The sequence below is a fragment of the Alligator sinensis genome, unplaced genomic scaffold (assembly GCF_000455745.1).
Source record: "Alligator sinensis unplaced genomic scaffold, ASM45574v1 scaffold273_1, whole genome shotgun sequence".
In the NCBI taxonomy this organism is placed as follows: domain Eukaryota; kingdom Metazoa; phylum Chordata; order Crocodylia; family Alligatoridae; genus Alligator; species Alligator sinensis.
Window position 1 is genome coordinate 1,589,046 of NW_005841943.1, and position 19,149 is coordinate 1,608,194.

A 19,149-nucleotide genomic window follows, 5' to 3' on the forward strand; every position below is an offset into this window, starting at 1 on the left:
CACAGCCGTCGCCATGGCGACCAGGATCCCTCTGGCGGGGGTGGGGGAGGTCCCTAGCCAGACGTCGCTGCGGAGCGCATGCGCGCCGCCTGTAGCAATCATGGCTCCCTATAGGCCGCCTGCGCGCGTCCGGGATGCAACCCGCCTATGCGTAGTGAAACCTGAACCTAGCACGCACGCGCAGTTAGCACCGGAAGTGGCGCAACGCAAGCCGTGCGCGCCTCCTCCTAGCGGGAAGCGGTTGGAGGCTCGCGCGTCCGGTGGCGGGGAGGGCCAAGGGGGGGGCGGGACCGCGGGATGCGCCGCCAGCCGGCCCGAGCGGGCGGAGGACGGGGGCGGCGGGAGCCAAATGGCTGCGCACGGGAGCCGAGAGCCTCGGGCAGCAGGAGCGCGCGGCTGTCGCGCTGCGGGGAAGGGACCTCCTGCTTCGGCGTCGGCCACTTCTCACACCAGCTCCGGGCGCTGGTGCTTCGCTGCGTCCCCCGCTGGCTCCTGTGTGGGGCTCCGTCCTGGCGGCCTGCTGCGGAAAGGAGAAGGATGGGCGGCCCGGCTTTGGCACTGTGGGCCGGGCCCCGTTCCCGTGCGAGGAGATCGCTGCCTGCGTTGTGAAGTGGCATCAGAAATGGAGCTTGAGCTATGCGGGGTTTTAGGCTTGGAGCCAGTGGCTACCTGGGGTTTCACAAAACCCTTCCTGCTCGGTCTCTCTCAACCTCCTTCTTTGAAGGCTTTGCTCAAGTGTTGATTTGTTCATAGGTATTTAAAGAAAAAAGCTTTCTAAGCTACCTGTAGCTTTGTTGGGTCATTCCTTTAAAGCACTTGATGCCTTGCATGCACTTGCAGCTGCTGGTTGCGTGGATGGACGGCTAGTGGAAGTTCCTTGGCTGCACTTGGCTCTTTTTTTATCTGTGGGACAACTTCAGTTTCACTACTGTTGTGATCTTTGTCTGGTTTAAAGAATAGTAGCTGTATGTTAGGCCCGGGATGTATCGCAGAGATCTTGATAGTTATCGTCACAGAAACATCGCTGATTCTGGGGTGAAGACAGAATATTGGGTAATAATTGGTATGGGAATGCAGAAGGGAAGTAGAAAACTGCTGACAAACTACAGACCACCAAATGAAATGCAGGCATACGGATTTGACTTCGAGTCGAAGGTTTGTTGGGAAAATTGGCTTTCCTGCTGTATCGATTGAGAAGATAGCTGTACAGATGTGGAAAGCTCTTTATCTAGAACTGTGATTTTCAGACATGCAGTTGTTTTAGCTTGTAGCTGTTTTTCCAAAACAAGGATGTAACAAATTTAGAAATTGGCACTGGATTTGCCAGTTACAGAAAAGTTTTTGGTTTTATTTCTTGTGCTAATTCAGGTGAAGCAATGGGCTGTTCTGATTATGAGGTGGCTGTGCAGATCTGTCTCTTCCCTGGTCTGTCGCAAGTCTTGCTGCATAATGTTGTATGCTTAAACAGTTGTCAGCCAGAGTTTATTATTGCTAATGATGTGATGGTAATTCCATGCATAGGTTTACCTTGTTTCTGTAGGGGAATATGCTATGTAGTCTATGGCTTTCATGCTATAGGAATTGTTTAAAGACCAGGATAAGTCTAAGATTCTCAAGGTAGTGTTTTTGGTTCTGTGATTGAAGGACAGTAGGTATTTGGGGGGGAATACAAATGAGTTTAATTTGTAACTTCCTGTACTCCCCAGAATTTCTGCTTGTTGAATTTTTTTGCTCTGTCTTATGGCTTTCTTCATTATGTGTCTTCAAGAATACCGTGGTGGTGAGTAGCATATTCTGTCATGCACTTCAAAAGCAGGTGGATTTCAGAAGAATTGGACATTTAATGTAATCTTCAGTGGGACTTATGCATCTTTCAAGGACTAAACGAAGAGGTTTTTCCTTTTACCTTATTGGCCATTGTTTCCTGTGAACAGTTCAGTGTGGCACAATTGATGACCCATTAATCTTGGCATGTTTTCATCATTTGCAGAAGCAACTTTACCTTTGAATATTTTACTTCTAAATGGATTCACAGGCAAAAGTGCAAGGCATAACATTTTGCTGAATTACATTGTCTGACTTGTATTTCTCTTGGAACAAGGAAGGAATCCTCTCCATAACAACCCAAATCGTGGTTTCATTACAGTGCTTGGCTGTTAATATTAGCTATTGATATGGATGTACAATAGCAATGTGGCACAGTATTTTAACCAGATGTGATATCAGCCATTAATTATGTCTCATTTTCTTTCCACAGTTAAGTTGATTTTACAGAATTTATCAGGTCTTCCAAGCAGAACCAGGTAAGCTGCCTAAGGCTAACATTTCTCGCTCAATATTGTCAAAAGACCACGCAAAGCCATTTCTCACAGACTTTGACTGGGAAATAGGAAATGCTTTCCTGAATGCATTTGGCTGCTGCAAGAAGAGAGACAACGTTGTTGCATTGTTTGTTATATATACACATTTGTAAGCAGAACTGGTTAGTTGGTAGACAACTTGTCTGAGAGCATAACATTCGTTACAGTCACTGAAATGCTTTTTTGGTGACGTAGGGGTTTTTTTTTTCTTCTTTTTTCCCCTCATCTTTTATTTTCAGTTTTTTCAGTGCTGTGATAGCAAGTGCCTCTAACACAAAGAGAAGACTTTGGTTCTTAGTATCTCTGACAAGTAGCAGCCATGCCAAGAAAGACTTGAGATGGTCCTTATTTATCGTGGATGGTGAGGAGTTGACTCATGTGGATCTTGTTGCCTTTAGATAGGGAATATTGACAGATTGTGCATACTTCCAGGTGGAATAGCTAATGGTTTTGACTAAATCTACTTCAAGATTAAAACAGGATTCAATGATTGTGGTGAACTTGTGAGCTTCTTGCTTGATTTCTTAAAGCTTGATTGAATCAGGGATTTTCATTAAAAAGGTGTTAGTTTAAGAGCTTAGATACTGCGATAGATGAGTACTAAAGACTTGCTATCATGTGTACCTTTTTGTCTGCAGGTGATTTTGCTGTGAGTTGAGCGCAGCATGGCTGTAGTCATCCGTTTACAGGGGCTTCCTGTTGTTGCGGGCCCTGCAGATATTCGCCGTTTCTTCTTGGGATTGAATATTCCTGATGGAGGAGTACATATTATTGGAGGAGAAACTGGGGAGGCTTTTATTATTTTTGCAACAGATGAAGATGCACGACGTGCCATGAGCTGTTCAGGAAGCTTTATCAAGGACTCCCGCATAGAACTGTTTCTCAGTAGCAAAACGGAAATGCAGAATACTATAGAAATGAGCCGGAAAAGGTTTGATCGTGGAAGAAGAGAAACCACATCTGGGTCTAGACGAACAAGTCTTAGTAATTCTGGTGCCTCGAGCGTCGGCAACATTTCACATTTAGTTGCGGCTATTACAAAAGGAATGAGTAAAAGTCCATCAAATCACACAGATGCTGGCTTTCATAGCAATGGTACAAGACATGGTGATTCAAGCATAGCAAACTATAACCAGTCGAGGAAAGAGTTGCTTTCAGGTAACCTTTATTTATTTCTGAGAGGTTTACCGTACTTTGCAACTGAAGAAGAAGTACGTGTTTTCTTTTCTGGGTTACGAGTGGATGAAGTGATCTTCATAAAGCGTCGCAATGGTCTGAATAACGGAAATAGCGTAGTAAAATTTGCTACACCTAAGGATGCTTTGGAAGGACTTAAGCGTAATAAACAATACATTGGCTCAAGATTTATAGAAATAAGTCCAGCCCCAGAGCAATGGATCAAATACTGTGATAGGGCTAGCATGAAGAATGAGATTGAGATTGAGATGGAAATGGATCCCTTTTTAAGTAAAGAGCATTCTCCAGTGAGAAGTTCAAATTATATACATTCAAGGAAGCATTCTCATTCAAGATCTCCTCCAAGGAGACAAAGAACACGGTCACGGTCACATTCGCCTCATAGCCAGGATTATTGGATACACTTAAGAAATCTGTCTACAAATCTTGAGAAGAGAGATTTGAGAGCTTTCTTCGGAGAGCTGGATATATGTAGTAACCAAATCAAGTTTTTAACAGACAAATATCAAAGGAGAACTAGAGATGCTCTTGTGATGTTAAAGAGCGAAAGAGATTATCAAGCAGCTTTGGGATTTCATAGGATGGTTCTTTTCAACCGCGCTGTGTACATCTTTCCTATTTCTAAAAGATCGATGTTGAAACTAATTGAATCTTATGAAAAGAAAAGATCACAAGAAAGAGATCGGCCTGGGCAGACTGTACTGGAAAAAGGTTACAGAGAGGGGCATGCTGGCCCTAAAATGTGCATCTATATAAGAAATTTTCCATTTGATGTGACAAAAGTTGAAGTGCAGAAGTTCTTCGCAGGATTTGCTATTGATGAAGATGATATTTACTTGCTCTACGATGACAAGGGAGTTGGGCTGGGGGAAGCATTAGTGAAGTTTAAATCTGAAGAACAGGCAATGAAAGCAGAAAGCTTAAATCGGCGAAGATTCTTGGGAACAGAAGTGTTACTGAGACGTATATCTGAAGAACAGATGCAGGAATTTGGTATAACTATTCCAACATCAGCACCAGGTGAAAAGATGCACGGTCATTCACAGGCATATGACAGAAGTGAGCATTCTCGTGCAGTTGGCTCATCATCTGGACCACCACAAGGACCACCTCAGCATTCATTTGGTCCTCCTGGGAGCTTTAGGCAGGGTCCTGATTTTAGACGCCCGCCTGACGATTTCATGTGTCCCCCTGAGGATTTTAGAGGTCCCCAACATTTCATGGACTACGGTGGTGATGGCAAACACTTTGGGAGAATGGAATTTGGAAACAGGAACATGGGGGGCTATCCAGAGGGAAGATTTATGTTTGATCCAAGTTTTGGTGGTGGTTCTGATCATGGAGTACCTATCCAGTTAAAGAATTTACCTTTTAAAGCCACCCCTAATGAAATTTTGGATTTCTTCTATGGCTACAGAGTCATTCCAGAGTCTGTTACTATACAATATAATGAACAAGGATTACCTTCAGGTGATGCCATTGTTGCCATGACAAATTATGAGGAAGCAATGGCGGCTATTAAGGAACTAAATGATAGACCAATTGGCCCACGCAAAGTTAGGCTCAGTTTACTCTAAAAGTTAATTGCCTCTAAAATGAAAAAACCTAGACTTCACAGTATTGATGGATTCTTACTGACAATTCTGTTATTGGAAGAAGCAGAAGAAACTATTTCCATAAAAAAAGGAAGTTGTAAATAGTGTCAGGTTCAATTTTCCATTTATAGTTTTTGGTTCAAATTGATGTTTGTAAGGTAAGACATCTTAGCACTGTATTAGGTTAACTTCCTTCTGTGGTGGGGGAGAGCCTACTAATCTTACTGAACTGTTGATTGACTTTTAACACCAAGATAAAATCTTGGAGCTGTAATGCTTTTGAAGATTTTTAGTGTGCTTCATTTCACGGTCCCATGATTCTTTATATCTTATGAGAATATAAGTGCTGGCTAACTGACATAAGAGACCGTTCAAATTGGATAACTTTAATGTCATCTTCATTAACAAATTACCTTGGGTTTTTATCAAACCTACATATTTAGGATAAATTGTAAAGATGAACAAATTCCTTATGTGCACACTGTTAGTCTTTTTTGTTTTCCTGTGGTCACAGGTACCTCAAGTAGTTTCGTGTTCAAGTTAGCCAGCCTTACAACTTTTTAATAAAATAATTTGCAACTGACTTTTTGGATTACTTGTTTAAGCTTTTTTACACTTACCCATCTCAAATTCACTTAAGTTGGTCATGGGAGCCAGATACGTTTGCTGCTGAGCTTCTAGATTCAGAAATCATCTTAAGGTTGGGTCATCTTAATGTTTCTTATCCATACTTGAATCTAGTATTGGGATTTAGGGATATCTAAAGAGCAAAAATCACTTGTCTAATTATCTTGCTTACGCTGGTGGTTCTCAGGCGGGGTGCTGCAAGACCTTTTTGAGGGTGATACAGTGCTGCTGCCAGGTGGAACTGTTCCAGGAAACTCGTTTCCAGGGGATGCTATACAGACTAGACAGGGAACTCACTGTAGTAGTACGGAGTGCCATGCTGCAGCTTGGCCTGATGGAAGGTCCCACTGGTGTAAATGGAGGGGATGAGGAGGGGCACAAGCCCCAGGTCCCCTCCACCCTGTGGTTTGTGTCTTGGGCCAACCTCTTCAGAGATTGGGAGGGCTGGTTACACAGCAGGCAGCTTGGGTGTTGTGGAAGATGTGTAGAGAAATGCACAGGGTGGAGCAGAAAAGGGGGACATGCTGTGGTGAGCTGCATCACAGCAGGTGGAGGGGGGGACCCATGGTGGGGTGAGAGTGCCCACCAAGTTTGAGAGATACTGTCCCAGGGTACAAGTCTTTATCTGGAAGGTCAAACAGTTTGTGCAGCAGTAACTGCCACTCCTGCCCCTGCTGCTTTAATTTGGGACAAAGCAACACCTCTCAACACTCCAGTGCTGATTCCCTCAGCTGTGGATTGAGTCACTGACCTCCCAGCACACTGCATGAGCTGTGACCTCAAGTGCCAGCAGGCTCCCTGACAAACAAGGACCAGCATTCTACGAAGCAGAAATGAGCATGTCTAGGCTCCTCTGGGAGCAGTGGGCACTGGCTGAGGTACTTGGTCCCCACTTTCTCACTTGCACAGCTCTGCAGTTCTGCTGTGCCATCTCTCCATTTCTTGAGGATCCTGAGAGGCCCCAAAGTCAAATCTGTGAAACCCAGGGCAGGTTCGGTGAAGGAAATGCCTGCTACCCTCTGCACTTGCGCAGCATACCAAGGCAGGGGTGCTCTCTCTCCATGGCCATATCTACAGCTGACATGATGGACCGGTTACTAGAAACTGACTAGAGCTATTTCCACTTTAAAGTCTATCCTATATTTTTATCTATATACTGTTTTTATATGGTTGAAAACCTCATAGAAAATTTGTGCATTACAGTGGGGCTAATATCTTACTAAATTTCAAACAGAACCGTTGGTGGTGGGACTTGGTGATTGCTGTTTTTTAAAATCAGGTTTCTGTGACTGATTCCATGGCCCGGCTCTTACCACGTACTGAAGCCTTCTCTTCTAAAGTAGCATTCAGGTAGGTTCCACGTTGACTTTTCAGAAACACTGTACTAGAGAGGAAAGAACTTTATCTGAGTTTTTTTACTCTGCTCCATGGACAGTGAATTTGTGGTGGCTTTCTATGGTCCTGAAATGAGGGTTAGTATTTTAGCAATAAAGAAATGTTAAAGTAGTTGCATTGTAGGGAAGATGATTACCAGAAACTTCAATAGCAAAGAGGGCTGCTGACAAAGATGAGGGTTATGGTAGACTTATGAGCTAGCCTGTTGGTTGGGAGGGGAAAAAGGCTTATGCAGCATTTCACAAGCTGAAGACTAAGCACCATAGAAGCATGAAAGACGCAGTGAAAGCTGCTCTGTGGGTTAGCGTGAAACTTAGTGATGAAATAAATACATGCTTCAATTTGAATGTTGGGATCAGAATAAATTGTTTATAGTGAACAATTTATTGAATGTTACCTACTTACAAGAACATAAACTTATATCAACAGTTCTTAAAGGAATGTAACACCAAATTACTATAGGAAAAGGGTTCAACAGTTAAAAGCAGAAGCTTCTTGTAGACTCATTGCTGACATCCCCATTTTTTCTTAAGTGATAATGCATAAGGAAATGTATGCAGTTGAATTAGTATTTTGAATATGTTTAACTTCCACACATACTTTTCAATGGAGGAAGAAGTAAATCAAGCATTAGCTCTTATTTTCTAAGATAAAGAATGTAAATGCAAGTGTGTTCCTTCCATGTAGTGTGTTATTGCCCCACTCATATGAAAGCTAGGAAAGCAGGTCCTCTTCATAGGACAGAAATGGTTGTGCTGTACCTTCATCTGGAGAAATCTAAGACCGGAGAAACTTTAAATATAAAGTTTTCAGCTGCTACTTACACACTTATGAGACTACTTAAGTGTTACCTGGTTTAGGTATCTAACTGAAAGTAGTTTCACTGGTATCCTGGTTTCTAAGACTCCATGCCAATTTATGGTATTTCAAAAGAAATGTAAAATGCTTCATCTCCTTGCTGTTTAAAAGACATGCATTAGAGAAACCTGGCATGCTTTAGAGAGTAAATTATGAAACTGCTTCTACAAAGAATTGTCACCTGAATGGAAACTGATTGCCAAATCTAAGTGACAGTGTCCAGTGTCTAATCTAATACTAAGAAGCTCTATATGTGTTGCACTGTAAATACTTGATAATTTTCTTCAACCTGGACCAGATGAGAGAGTTTTCTATGCGAGTATTTCTACAGTAGTGCACTCGTTACATGTTTAAAAGTCAGAATTCATTGACATGTTGTATAATATACCCTCTTAAAGAAAAATAAATGGCTAATTTTTCAGAGACACTTTATGAAGTGTCCAGGTTATTATAGGGATTATGATGAGTGGTGTTCAGTTTAAAGATATGAAGTGTCGACCTGGACTTCTTAAAATAGAAAAAAACATGTTTCACCTACATATCATGGATGTGGCTGTGTTTGTATCTTAGATTTCTAGCTTCCCCAGCTGGTACAAAACTATAGAGGGTTTTTTTTTAATTGTTTTGCCTTTCAGCATACTGCTGGTTTCATCATTATCTCTAGCAAATGTTTATTAGTGGGACAGCTGCAATACATGCAGTCCTCAGTTTGACATTTCAAGTTATAACAAACGGCACTTAAGACGTTTATAAATTGACACCCTGTTTCGACCTTCCAACATGGGTTTTGATTTTGCGACACTGAATACAGCTGTGTTCATCTGGTTAAGTCTGGTGTGGTGGAAGGGATGGGGAAAGGGGCATATCAAGGCCCCCCGCAGTGAGGGTGGAGCTAGGGCAAGTTGCTCATCTGGCAGCTCCTGTCACTCATCCAGGAGGGCATGTGCCCCTGGATCAGGGCGAGGCTGGGGCTGTACAGGGAGGCGGGGCTATGCCACCCTGCTGCTTGCGCAGCTGGGGTGGGATAAGTATGGGATGGGACTGTGGCTCATCGGGGGGCGGGGCTGGGAAAGCATAGCACCTCTTCCAGGTGCAGCCCCGGCCCTGCCTGACCTGCTCCAGATCCGAGGGCACCCCCCTCCCCCCATGCCCTCCTGGATGAGTGGCAGGAGCTGCCAGACGAGCACCTTGCCCCAGCCTGTCCCTCACCACATGGACCTTGATCTGCTCCCCCACATCCCTTCCCTTCCTCCTCCCTTTCCACTGCACCAGACTTACCAGCTGGACACAGCTGTATCAAGCGCATAAAGAAACCAATCTTCCATTTATAACATTGTTTGTATGGGAAAATTGGTTCCAAGTTATGATGTTTTGACTTCAGATGCGGTTTTCAGTAACCAATTGCATCGTAAGTCTGAGGACTGCCTGTATTGTCTATTTGGGAGCTATATTATGTGACTTTTCTTTGTTTTAGGTCTTATTAATTCTGAAACCTTTATATGGATTTATTTTCTCCTTGTCAGCTATCCCTGTATTTTTCCTGTTTAACTTGTGTCTTAGGCTGACATTTAAAAAAACTAGTTTATATATTTGAATGGACCATATCTTTTTTCTGAATTGCAATGCGTTTTAAAAGCCACTTTTTTTTTTCCTGTGTTACTTTCTGGTGAGGCTTTGTCTCTTCCCTCAAAACAAATACGCATTATATCTTCTACCAAGAAAAGGAAATAACATCATAATATAAATCTATTCTGTACCCAAAAGAAAATTATGGTAACATTTTACAATATTTAGTGTCTAGTTAATATATTTTAATTGGGTGAGTTGGTAAGTAAATAATGAAATTTGCATGTTGTTTAAGTTCTAATTGATAAAGAGGAGTTCCATTAAAATCTTTTATTTTTTTGCATCGTGTAGATACATGTGGTGTGGTTTCAATATATTCAGTTAAGACTAGTAATACAAAAGTTCAGGCTCAATTAAATACTGAAATAATTTTTTGGCAGACAAAACTTAACTCCATACAATACTGATATATTTATTCAGGACTGTCTGAGAAGATAAATATGAAATCATACTGAAGTCCTGTATTTGTAGTCATAAAAACTAGGAAATGAATAAACTAGTATAAAAAGCAAGCACAAAAATGAATTTCAAGTAAAGACCCAACTTAAATGGCTGTTATGAAGGCACTTTCACCAAAAAGGCAGAGAGCATGGGTAAGATTTTTGATTTGTTAAGACATTTGCATCATTTTAGAGTAGTAACAATCAGGGTCTACACGTGCCCTAAAAACTCTTACACAGGTAAATACCACTCCATTCTAGTATCAGGCTCAGTTAGAGAAAGGGAATGTGTTCAATTACTTCAAGGCAGTAGTTTCTTGGAGTTGTGTACAACCAGGGGCAATGGTTTGATTTAGCTGAATAAGATCTCGGCTCTAAAGGACAGATATGATGGGAATAAGGCACTATGCAAATACAGTGACAAACACAGGCTGGGTAGGCCTAGGAATAAAGCCTCCTGTGTTCAGGACTGCCTATCTGCCTAGAAAATATTTAAATACATCAGTAACATTTTTGTTGAATACCTTGAAATCAATATTAGATTTGTATACATAGTTCTTAGGGAAGCTTTTTGGACAATTAAACTATTTCTCTTATATTTTATGTCTAAGACCTCCATTTTCTGAAGTGTTTCATACCTCCACAAGACTGACTGTCAAAATAACAAATAGACAATCATTCAAAGGACTGAATGTTACTGCCGCTGTTGCCCTCCTTTGTTAGGATTCTTTTAATGGATAGTGTCAGTGAATTACCATCTAATATATAAAAGCTTTAAATGAAAAGCTTTTCTTGTAATTTAAAAAGCACCTTAAAACAATTATCAGTTATCTCTCTTCCTTGGCAGCTTCTAGTTCCTCCTCTTCATCGTCATCATCATCATCATCTTCCTCTTCTTCATCTTCCTCCTTTCTTATTCGACTGTTAGAAATTTTCTAAATGTGGTATCAAACAAATAAAAAAAATAATTTTTACTGTTTTATTTCCTTTCCCCACCATGTAACAACTTATCCATGATTTCAAAAAATGTAGTGCCAAAAAAAGATGCCTGATATACATTATAAGTTTGTGGTAGGTAAACATAAAAACGGTATTTTAAAGTTGTCAATCATGTTGAACAGTTGCCAGTAAGAAGGAAATGGTATGCTTGAGGCTGTGGTGGTGAGCCAAAAGCAGCCCAACATACTTGAATGAGAAATCTAATCTCACTTCCTTCACAATGGGTAAGCTGTGCAGAAAACATTTTGAAGGTCTTATGAAAATTTGGGAAGTGGGGAAAAGGAGCTTGTATTCAAGCCTACAACCCTTTTCCGTTAAAGCAGCAGTACTAAAAGGTGATTGTATTTGCATCTCCTGAGGAAGGGCAGCCAGCAACTTACAGCTTTGGGAACATAACTGAGTGAGCTTCCACTGCAGATTTTCAAATTCACAGCAGTGCTCTTTCTGCACCTTCCTCCGCTTATCAATGCTACTGCTCCTTTCCAACCCTGAGGTTCCATGCATTTGAGGTAGCTCTTCTCCCCTTGCCTTCCAGTTCCCCAACCATAATGTACATTAAAGGTAGTTACCCATGTTTCCTCTTTAAAAGGTGAACCTAAATTATACTGCAGAGAACTACCATGTAGTAGTTTTAATCCAAGATAAGATGTCCTCTCCCACCCCCCTGGATTGGAGGAAATAAAGACCCCCTCACTTCAGATTTGAGTACAAGCTTTAGGGGAAAGTGGGGGTAGTGGCTACTGTGACTGGCTGTAAACCCAGGTCCTGGAGTCACAGCTGCACCCTACAGTCTCTGCTGTCTACCTTCCATGCCACTACTGTTCACCCTGTGTCAAGGTTCCAGCTCTGTTCCCACCTCTGTACTGGGGCATGGAGCACATGGTCACTTTGGCTAGGCAGTGGTGGCAGAAACTTTAAATATAAAGTTTTCAGCTGCTACTTACACACTTATGAGACTACTTAAGTGTTACCTGGTTTAGGTATCTAACTGAAAGTAGTTTCACTGGTATCCTGGTTTCTAAGACTCCATGCCAATTTATGGTATTTCAAAAGAAATGTAAAATGCTTCATCTCCTTGCTGTTTAAAAGACATGCATTAGAGAAACCTGGCATGCTTTAGAGAGTAAATTATGAAACTGCTTCTACAAAGAATTGTCACCTGAATGGAAACTGATTGCCAAATCTAAGTGACAGTGTCCAGTGTCTAATCTAATACTAAGAAGCTCTATATGTGTTGCACTGTAAATACTTGATAATTTTCTTCAACCTGGACCAGATGAGAGAGTTTTCTATGCGAGTATTTCTACAGTAGTGCACTCGTTACATGTTTAAAAGTCAGAATTCATTGACATGTTGTATAATATACCCTCTTAAAGAAAAATAAATGGCTAATTTTTCAGAGACACTTTATGAAGTGTCCAGGTTATTATAGGGATTATGATGAGTGGTGTTCAGTTTAAAGATATGAAGTGTCGACCTGGACTTCTTAAAATAGAAAAAAACATGTTTCACCTACATATCATGGATGTGGCTGTGTTTGTATCTTAGATTTCTAGCTTCCCCAGCTGGTACAAAACTATAGAGGGTTTTTTTTTAATTGTTTTGCCTTTCAGCATACTGCTGGTTTCATCATTATCTCTAGCAAATGTTTATTAGTGGGACAGCTGCAATACATGCAGTCCTCAGTTTGACATTTCAAGTTATAACAAACGGCACTTAAGACGTTTATAAATTGACACCCTGTTTCGACCTTCCAACATGGGTTTTGATTTTGCGACACTGAATACAGCTGTGTTCATCTGGTTAAGTCTGGTGTGGTGGAAGGGATGGGGAAAGGGGCATATCAAGGCCCCCCGCAGTGAGGGTGGAGCTAGGGCAAGTTGCTCATCTGGCAGCTCCTGTCACTCATCCAGGAGGGCATGTGCCCCTGGATCAGGGCGAGGCTGGGGCTGTACAGGGAGGCGGGGCTATGCCACCCTGCTGCTTGCGCAGCTGGGGTGGGATAAGTATGGGATGGGACTGTGGCTCATCGGGGGGCGGGGCTGGGAAAGCATAGCACCTCTTCCAGGTGCAGCCCCGGCCCTGCCTGACCTGCTCCAGATCCGAGGGCACCCCCCTCCCCCCATGCCCTCCTGGATGAGTGGCAGGAGCTGCCAGACGAGCAACTTGCCCCAGCCTGTCCCTCACCACATGGACCTTGATCTGCTCCCCCACATCCCTTCCCTTCCTCCTCCCTTTCCACTGCACCAGACTTACCAGCTGGACACAGCTGTATCAAGCGCATAAAGAAACCAATCTTCCATTTATAACATTGTTTGTATGGGAAAATTGGTTCCAAGTTATGATGTTTTGACTTCAGATGCGGTTTTCAGTAACCAATTGCATCGTAAGTCTGAGGACTGCCTGTATTGTCTATTTGGGAGCTATATTATGTGACTTTTCTTTGTTTTAGGTCTTATTAATTCTGAAACCTTTATATGGATTTATTTTCTCCTTGTCAGCTATCCCTGTATTTTTCCTGTTTAACTTGTGTCTTAGGCTGACATTTAAAAAAACTAGTTTATATATTTGAATGGACCATATCTTTTTTCTGAATTGCAATGCGTTTTAAAAGCCACTTTTTTTTTTCCTGTGTTACTTTCTGGTGAGGCTTTGTCTCTTCCCTCAAAACAAATACGCATTATATCTTCTACCAAGAAAAGGAAATAACATCATAATATAAATCTATTCTGTACCCAAAAGAAAATTATGGTAACATTTTACAATATTTAGTGTCTAGTTAATATATTTTAATTGGGTGAGTTGGTAAGTAAATAATGAAATTTGCATGTTGTTTAAGTTCTAATTGATAAAGAGGAGTTCCATTAAAATCTTTTATTTTTTTGCATCGTGTAGATACATGTGGTGTGGTTTCAATATATTCAGTTAAGACTAGTAATACAAAAGTTCAGGCTCAATTAAATACTGAAATAATTTTTTGGCAGACAAAACTTAACTCCATACAATACTGATATATTTATTCAGGACTGTCTGAGAAGATAAATATGAAATCATACTGAAGTCCTGTATTTGTAGTCATAAAAACTAGGAAATGAATAAACTAGTATAAAAAGCAAGCACAAAAATGAATTTCAAGTAAAGACCCAACTTAAATGGCTGTTATGAAGGCACTTTCACCAAAAAGGCAGAGAGCATGGGTAAGATTTTTGATTTGTTAAGACATTTGCATCATTTTAGAGTAGTAACAATCAGGGTCTACACGTGCCCTAAAAACTCTTACACAGGTAAATACCACTCCATTCTAGTATCAGGCTCAGTTAGAGAAAGGGAATGTGTTCAATTACTTCAAGGCAGTAGTTTCTTGGAGTTGTGTACAACCAGGGGCAATGGTTTGATTTAGCTGAATAAGATCTCGGCTCTAAAGGACAGATATGATGGGAATAAGGCACTATGCAAATACAGTGACAAACACAGGCTGGGGAGGCCTAGGAACAGAGCCTCCTGTGTTCAGGACTGCCTATCTGCCTAGAAAATATTTAAATACATCAGTAACATTTTTGTTGAATACCTTGAAATCAATATTAGATTTGTATACATAGTTCTTAGGGAAGCTTTTTGGACAATTAAACTATTTCTCTTATATTTTATGTCTAAGACCTCCATTTTCTGAAGTGTTTCATACCTCCACAAGACTGACTGTCAAAATAACAAATAGACAATCATTCAAAGGACTGAATGTTACTGCCGCTGTTGCCCTCCTTTGTTAGGATTCTTTTAATGGATAGTGTCAGTGAATTACCATCTAATATATAAAAGCTTTAAATGAAAAGCTTTTCTTGTAATTTAAAAAGCACCTTAAAACAATTATCAGTTATCTCTCTTCCTTGGCAGCTTCTAGTTCCTCCTCTTCATCGTCATCATCATCATCATCTTCCTCTTCTTCATCTTCCTCCTTTCTTATTCGACTGTTAGAAATTTTCTAAATGTGGTATCAAACAAATAAAAAAAATAATTTTTACTGTTTTATTTCCTTTCCCCACCATGTAACAACTTATCCATGATTTCAAAAAATGTAGTGCCAAAAAAAGATGCCTGATATACATTATAAGTTTGTGGTAGGTAAACATAAAAACGGTATTTTAAAGTTGTCAATCATGTTGAACAGTTGCCAGTAAGAAGGAAATGGTATGCTTGAGGCTGTGGTGGTGAGCCAAAAGCAGCCCAACATACTTGAATGAGAAATCTAATCTCACTTCCTTCACAATGGGTAAGCTGTGCAGAAAACATTTTGAAGGTCTTATGAAAATTTGGGAAGTGGGGAAAAGGAGCTTGTATTCAAGCCTACAACCCTTTTCCGTTAAAGCAGCAGTACTAAAAGGTGATTGTATTTGCATCTCCTGAGGAAGGGCAGCCAGCAACTTACAGCTTTGGGAACATAACTGAGTGAGCTTCCACTGCAGATTTTCAAATTCACAGCAGTGCTCTTTCTGCACCTTCCTCCGCTTATCAATGCTACTGCTCCTTTCCAACCCTGAGGTTCCATGCATTTGAGGTAGCTCTTCTCCCCTTGCCTTCCAGTTCCCCAACCATAATGTACATTAAAGGTAGTTACCCATGTTTCCTCTTTAAAAGGTGAACCTAAATTATACTGCAGAGAACTACCATGTAGTAGTTTTAATCCAAGATAAGATGTCCTCTCCCACCCCCCTGGATTGGAGGAAATAAAGACCCCCTCACTTCAGATTTGAGTACAAGCTTTAGGGGAAAGTGGGGGTAGTGGCTACTGTGACTGGCTGTAAACCCAGGTCCTGGAGTCACAGCTGCACCCTACAGTCTCTGCTGTCTACCTTCCATGCCACTACTGTTCACCCTGTGTCAAGGTTCCAGCTCTGTTCCCACCTCTGTACTGGGGCATGGAGCACATGGTCACTTTGGCTAGGCAGTGGTGGCAGGGGCAGCCCCCATCCAGGGCGGCTGCTGCTGCAACCACCAGCATGTACTCCAGTTGGGGGTACAGGCACCAAGGGCACAGTACTGTGAGGAGGACAGGCAGCAGAGGGGCAATGGGCAGGTCACTTGGCTCACCTGCTGTCTGCCCCTCTGTTACCAACTGTCCCACTGCAGCAGTGGGGGGGAGGGGGGGACGAATTTAAGATGACTCCATTAATTAGATTCTATACGTGGAAAATGATAACATTTATAAATTTGGATTTGGGTAAAGATGGTATTTAATGGGAACTGGGATCAAGCCTGTAGACCAGGGGTGGGTGATTATTTTGGGCAGAGGGCTGCTTGCTGAGTTTTTGCAAGCCATCGAGGGCTGCATGACAGGCAGCCCAGGGCAGATGAATATTAATTTTCTAAATTTTTTAGGGGCCCTGCGGGTTAGATAGAATGGCCTGGCAGGCTGCATCCAGCCCCCAGGCCGCATTTTGCCCACCCCTGCTGTAGACCAACAATCAAAGCAGGGGTAGGTCTTCCAGAATAAGAAATGCCAAGCAAACTTCCAGGTGAAGTGAAGGTTTTACTTTCTAATGATCTTTGAAGCCATCTGATTTTTCAGTTTTCCCTCAAGAGTCTTGAGTGTTCATCTGCCTCGTGAGCCTGAAAGTTGTAGCTTGGTCTAACTTTGCAATGTAATGGTTTAATTTTCTTTGTAACTAGCTGGAATGACTCGAATGCTGCTTATGCTACACTAGTTTCCTTCATGGGAACACACTAATTTCTTAGTTATGGAAGGGACCTGGCTCGTCAAGTCACTTACTGATGCAGCCAACGATGTCTTTGAACCCCTTTTAATAAATTTATCAAATTCCATCTTGAAATCAAATAAATTTCTGTTATTTAAAACTATTAAGAACAAGGGATGCACAATAGGTATGATGTAGCATTTATGCCATTTGGAGTACTAAGGCTTGGTCTACGTACACTTAATACTAGCACTTAACATTTCAGTCAAGACGGCTTGTTTACTAGGTGCCTAGTCTGTATGGGATTAATCCTCTCTGTACAAAGCATAACTAACCACTTGAAGGAGGAATAGGTCTTTAACTATTTCCCCATGGTTAAAGCAGTCAAATAGTGCTAATTTTGTGTGGCAAGCTTTTAAGGTATTTATTTTGAAATCTATTGTTGCTTTCTTGTACGATGATGAAGACAAACTCTGTTGTTTTGTTCCTGCTAAACTGCTCCCAAATTTATAAGTGTGTTTTTTGTGGCTTATCTTCAAAGAATAAAATTAAAAACTGACTGATACCTGTTGCAACACAGCTTTATTTATTCCACAAGTTGGCAAAGCAATCCAAATTCAATTTGACAGCATACCTACAAGAAATGTGAGAACTAAAGAACCTTTTTTATTTTGCATTATTTGTGGCAACAATTCAGTTTAACCAAAACTCCTGCTATGTTGTATTTTTTTAAGGGAATTAAGCTAACAATAGCAGTATAAAATTTCATACTGAAACATACTGTTTGAGAATAGTTTATAAAGTTCTGCTATATCTGTAGAAGTATGAAGACCTTAGTAGGCACTGGAAAAAGAAATACTTCCTAAGTCATTATATATTTAAAAAACCAAACACCCTGAGGAATATAAGTTAAAATGGATCCCAGTGAATATAAAAGTTTTAATTTACAGCAGGGGTGGGCAAAATATGGCCCACAGGAGGATTTTATCTGGTCTGTGGCAGATCCCTTGGCCCTGCCTGGACCCAGGCATAGGGAGAAGCCTGCTGTAGTGCGTGTGGCCAGTCCAACCCTGTCTTTGGCTGCAGCAGGGGGATGCTGGACTCAGCTTCCCAGCAGCCCCAGCAATGGTGGCTCCTCCAGCTGCTGCTGGACCTGGCCCTGCTGCCTGCATACCCCAGCCTGTCTGCCCTGCACCCACCACCAGGGGCACCAGACCAAGAGTGGAGGGGTGTGGGGGGGGGGTGTCTCCATAGAGATGCATCTGGGACCAGTGGGTGGGCAGGGAGTGGTGTCCAGGAGCAGGATGAGTGGCTGGTGCCGGGGCCAGGAGTGCAGGGCAATGACAGTGTGGGAACCAGATTGTAACTCTGCCCCAGACCCTAGCACCATGCTGTCACCGCCCTGTGATTCTGGCCCTGCCCACCCTGCTCCAGGACACCGCTCCCTGTGCACCTGCTTTATCCGCTGCCCCTGGCTGGGTCTGGTAGTCTACCAGTTGGGGAATTTTGGTGAACTGGTGCAGGGGAGAAATTGAGTACTGACCAAGCCCGCAACAGCTCACCAATACTCCCTGAGTATCCCTCTGGCCTACCCCTGTTTACAGTGTGGTTGGGAAACAACTTAATTCAACTAAGTTCCCTATGTATTATTTCCTCACATTAATCTGTACGCACAAAATCCCCTTTGTGTTGAAGATAAAAGAACTTGATCGACTTGCACTCTATATTTTTCACTTGGAAGTGTAACAATGTAGAAATCTTTATCTTGTATGCAAACAAAAACACCTGAAATTTTATTGTGTGTGTCTGTATGTCAAGTGTAGCCAAATAAAATGAATGATTAAAAGTAAATATATAAGCTATAAAAGCTAGCAAAAAACTTTTTCCTTGTCTTGTTGAAACTTGTAAGCAAAAGCTTTTGCTTGCAGACTTTATGTACCATTTTAAAATGGAGAAAAAAGTTACAACTTTGTCAGAAATCTCTGAAAGTAGAAACTAACAGAAAGTATAGGTTTAATTACTGGACAAAGTTAAATTTCCAGCTTATTGGAGTTAAATATTTAGGAGCACTCTTTTGAATTCTTTTTATATTTAGAGATTTGTTCTTCACCTTCTGTAGCCTTTTCACTTGTGTGAGATAACAAAGAAGTTGCAATAGTTCCTGCAGAAGAAATAAAACTTTGATGGATACTCAAAGATGATGGGGATTTGAGGGGGTTTCAATTGCTAAGCTAAATAGGGTGAGGTATTGCAGCTTCTCTAGAAGGGATGTTATGATTATTTTTAAAAAGGATTTATTTCAGATTTTGGCTCGTGCACTAACTAGATGAATAATACATACCCATTATGTTTATGGTGTACT

General features: G+C 41.5%; 2 protein-coding genes across 4 annotated transcripts in view; one reads left to right on the plus strand and one right to left on the minus strand.

The window, feature by feature from the left end:
* The first annotated feature begins 1,180 nt into the window (after positions 1 to 1,180).
* RBM12B (RNA binding motif protein 12B) overlaps positions 1,181 to 19,149 on the plus strand; it is a 33,177-nt gene continuing 15,208 nt past the window's right edge. For 2 of the 3 annotated variants that reach the window (XM_025199440.1, XM_025199439.1), the window contains exon 1: positions 1,182 to 7,129. In XM_025199440.1, the coding sequence (XP_025055225.1) occupies positions 3,026 to 5,134 (2,109 nt within the window). In that variant the 5' untranslated portion in view covers positions 1,182 to 3,025 and the 3' untranslated portion in view covers positions 5,135 to 7,129. Of the gene's footprint in view, positions 7,130 to 19,149 lie in introns of all 3 variants that reach the window. The other variant, XM_006019995.3, reaches the window with a different exon arrangement.
* The window catches only part of FAM92A (family with sequence similarity 92 member A), a 45,811-nt gene continuing 41,260 nt past the window's right edge, over positions 14,599 to 19,149 (minus strand). Inside the window, exon 10 of the mRNA XM_014518222.1 lies at positions 14,599 to 15,076. Within this exon, the coding sequence (XP_014373708.1) occupies positions 14,969 to 15,076 (108 nt within the window). The 3' untranslated portion in view covers positions 14,599 to 14,968. The remainder of the gene's footprint in view (positions 15,077 to 19,149) is intronic.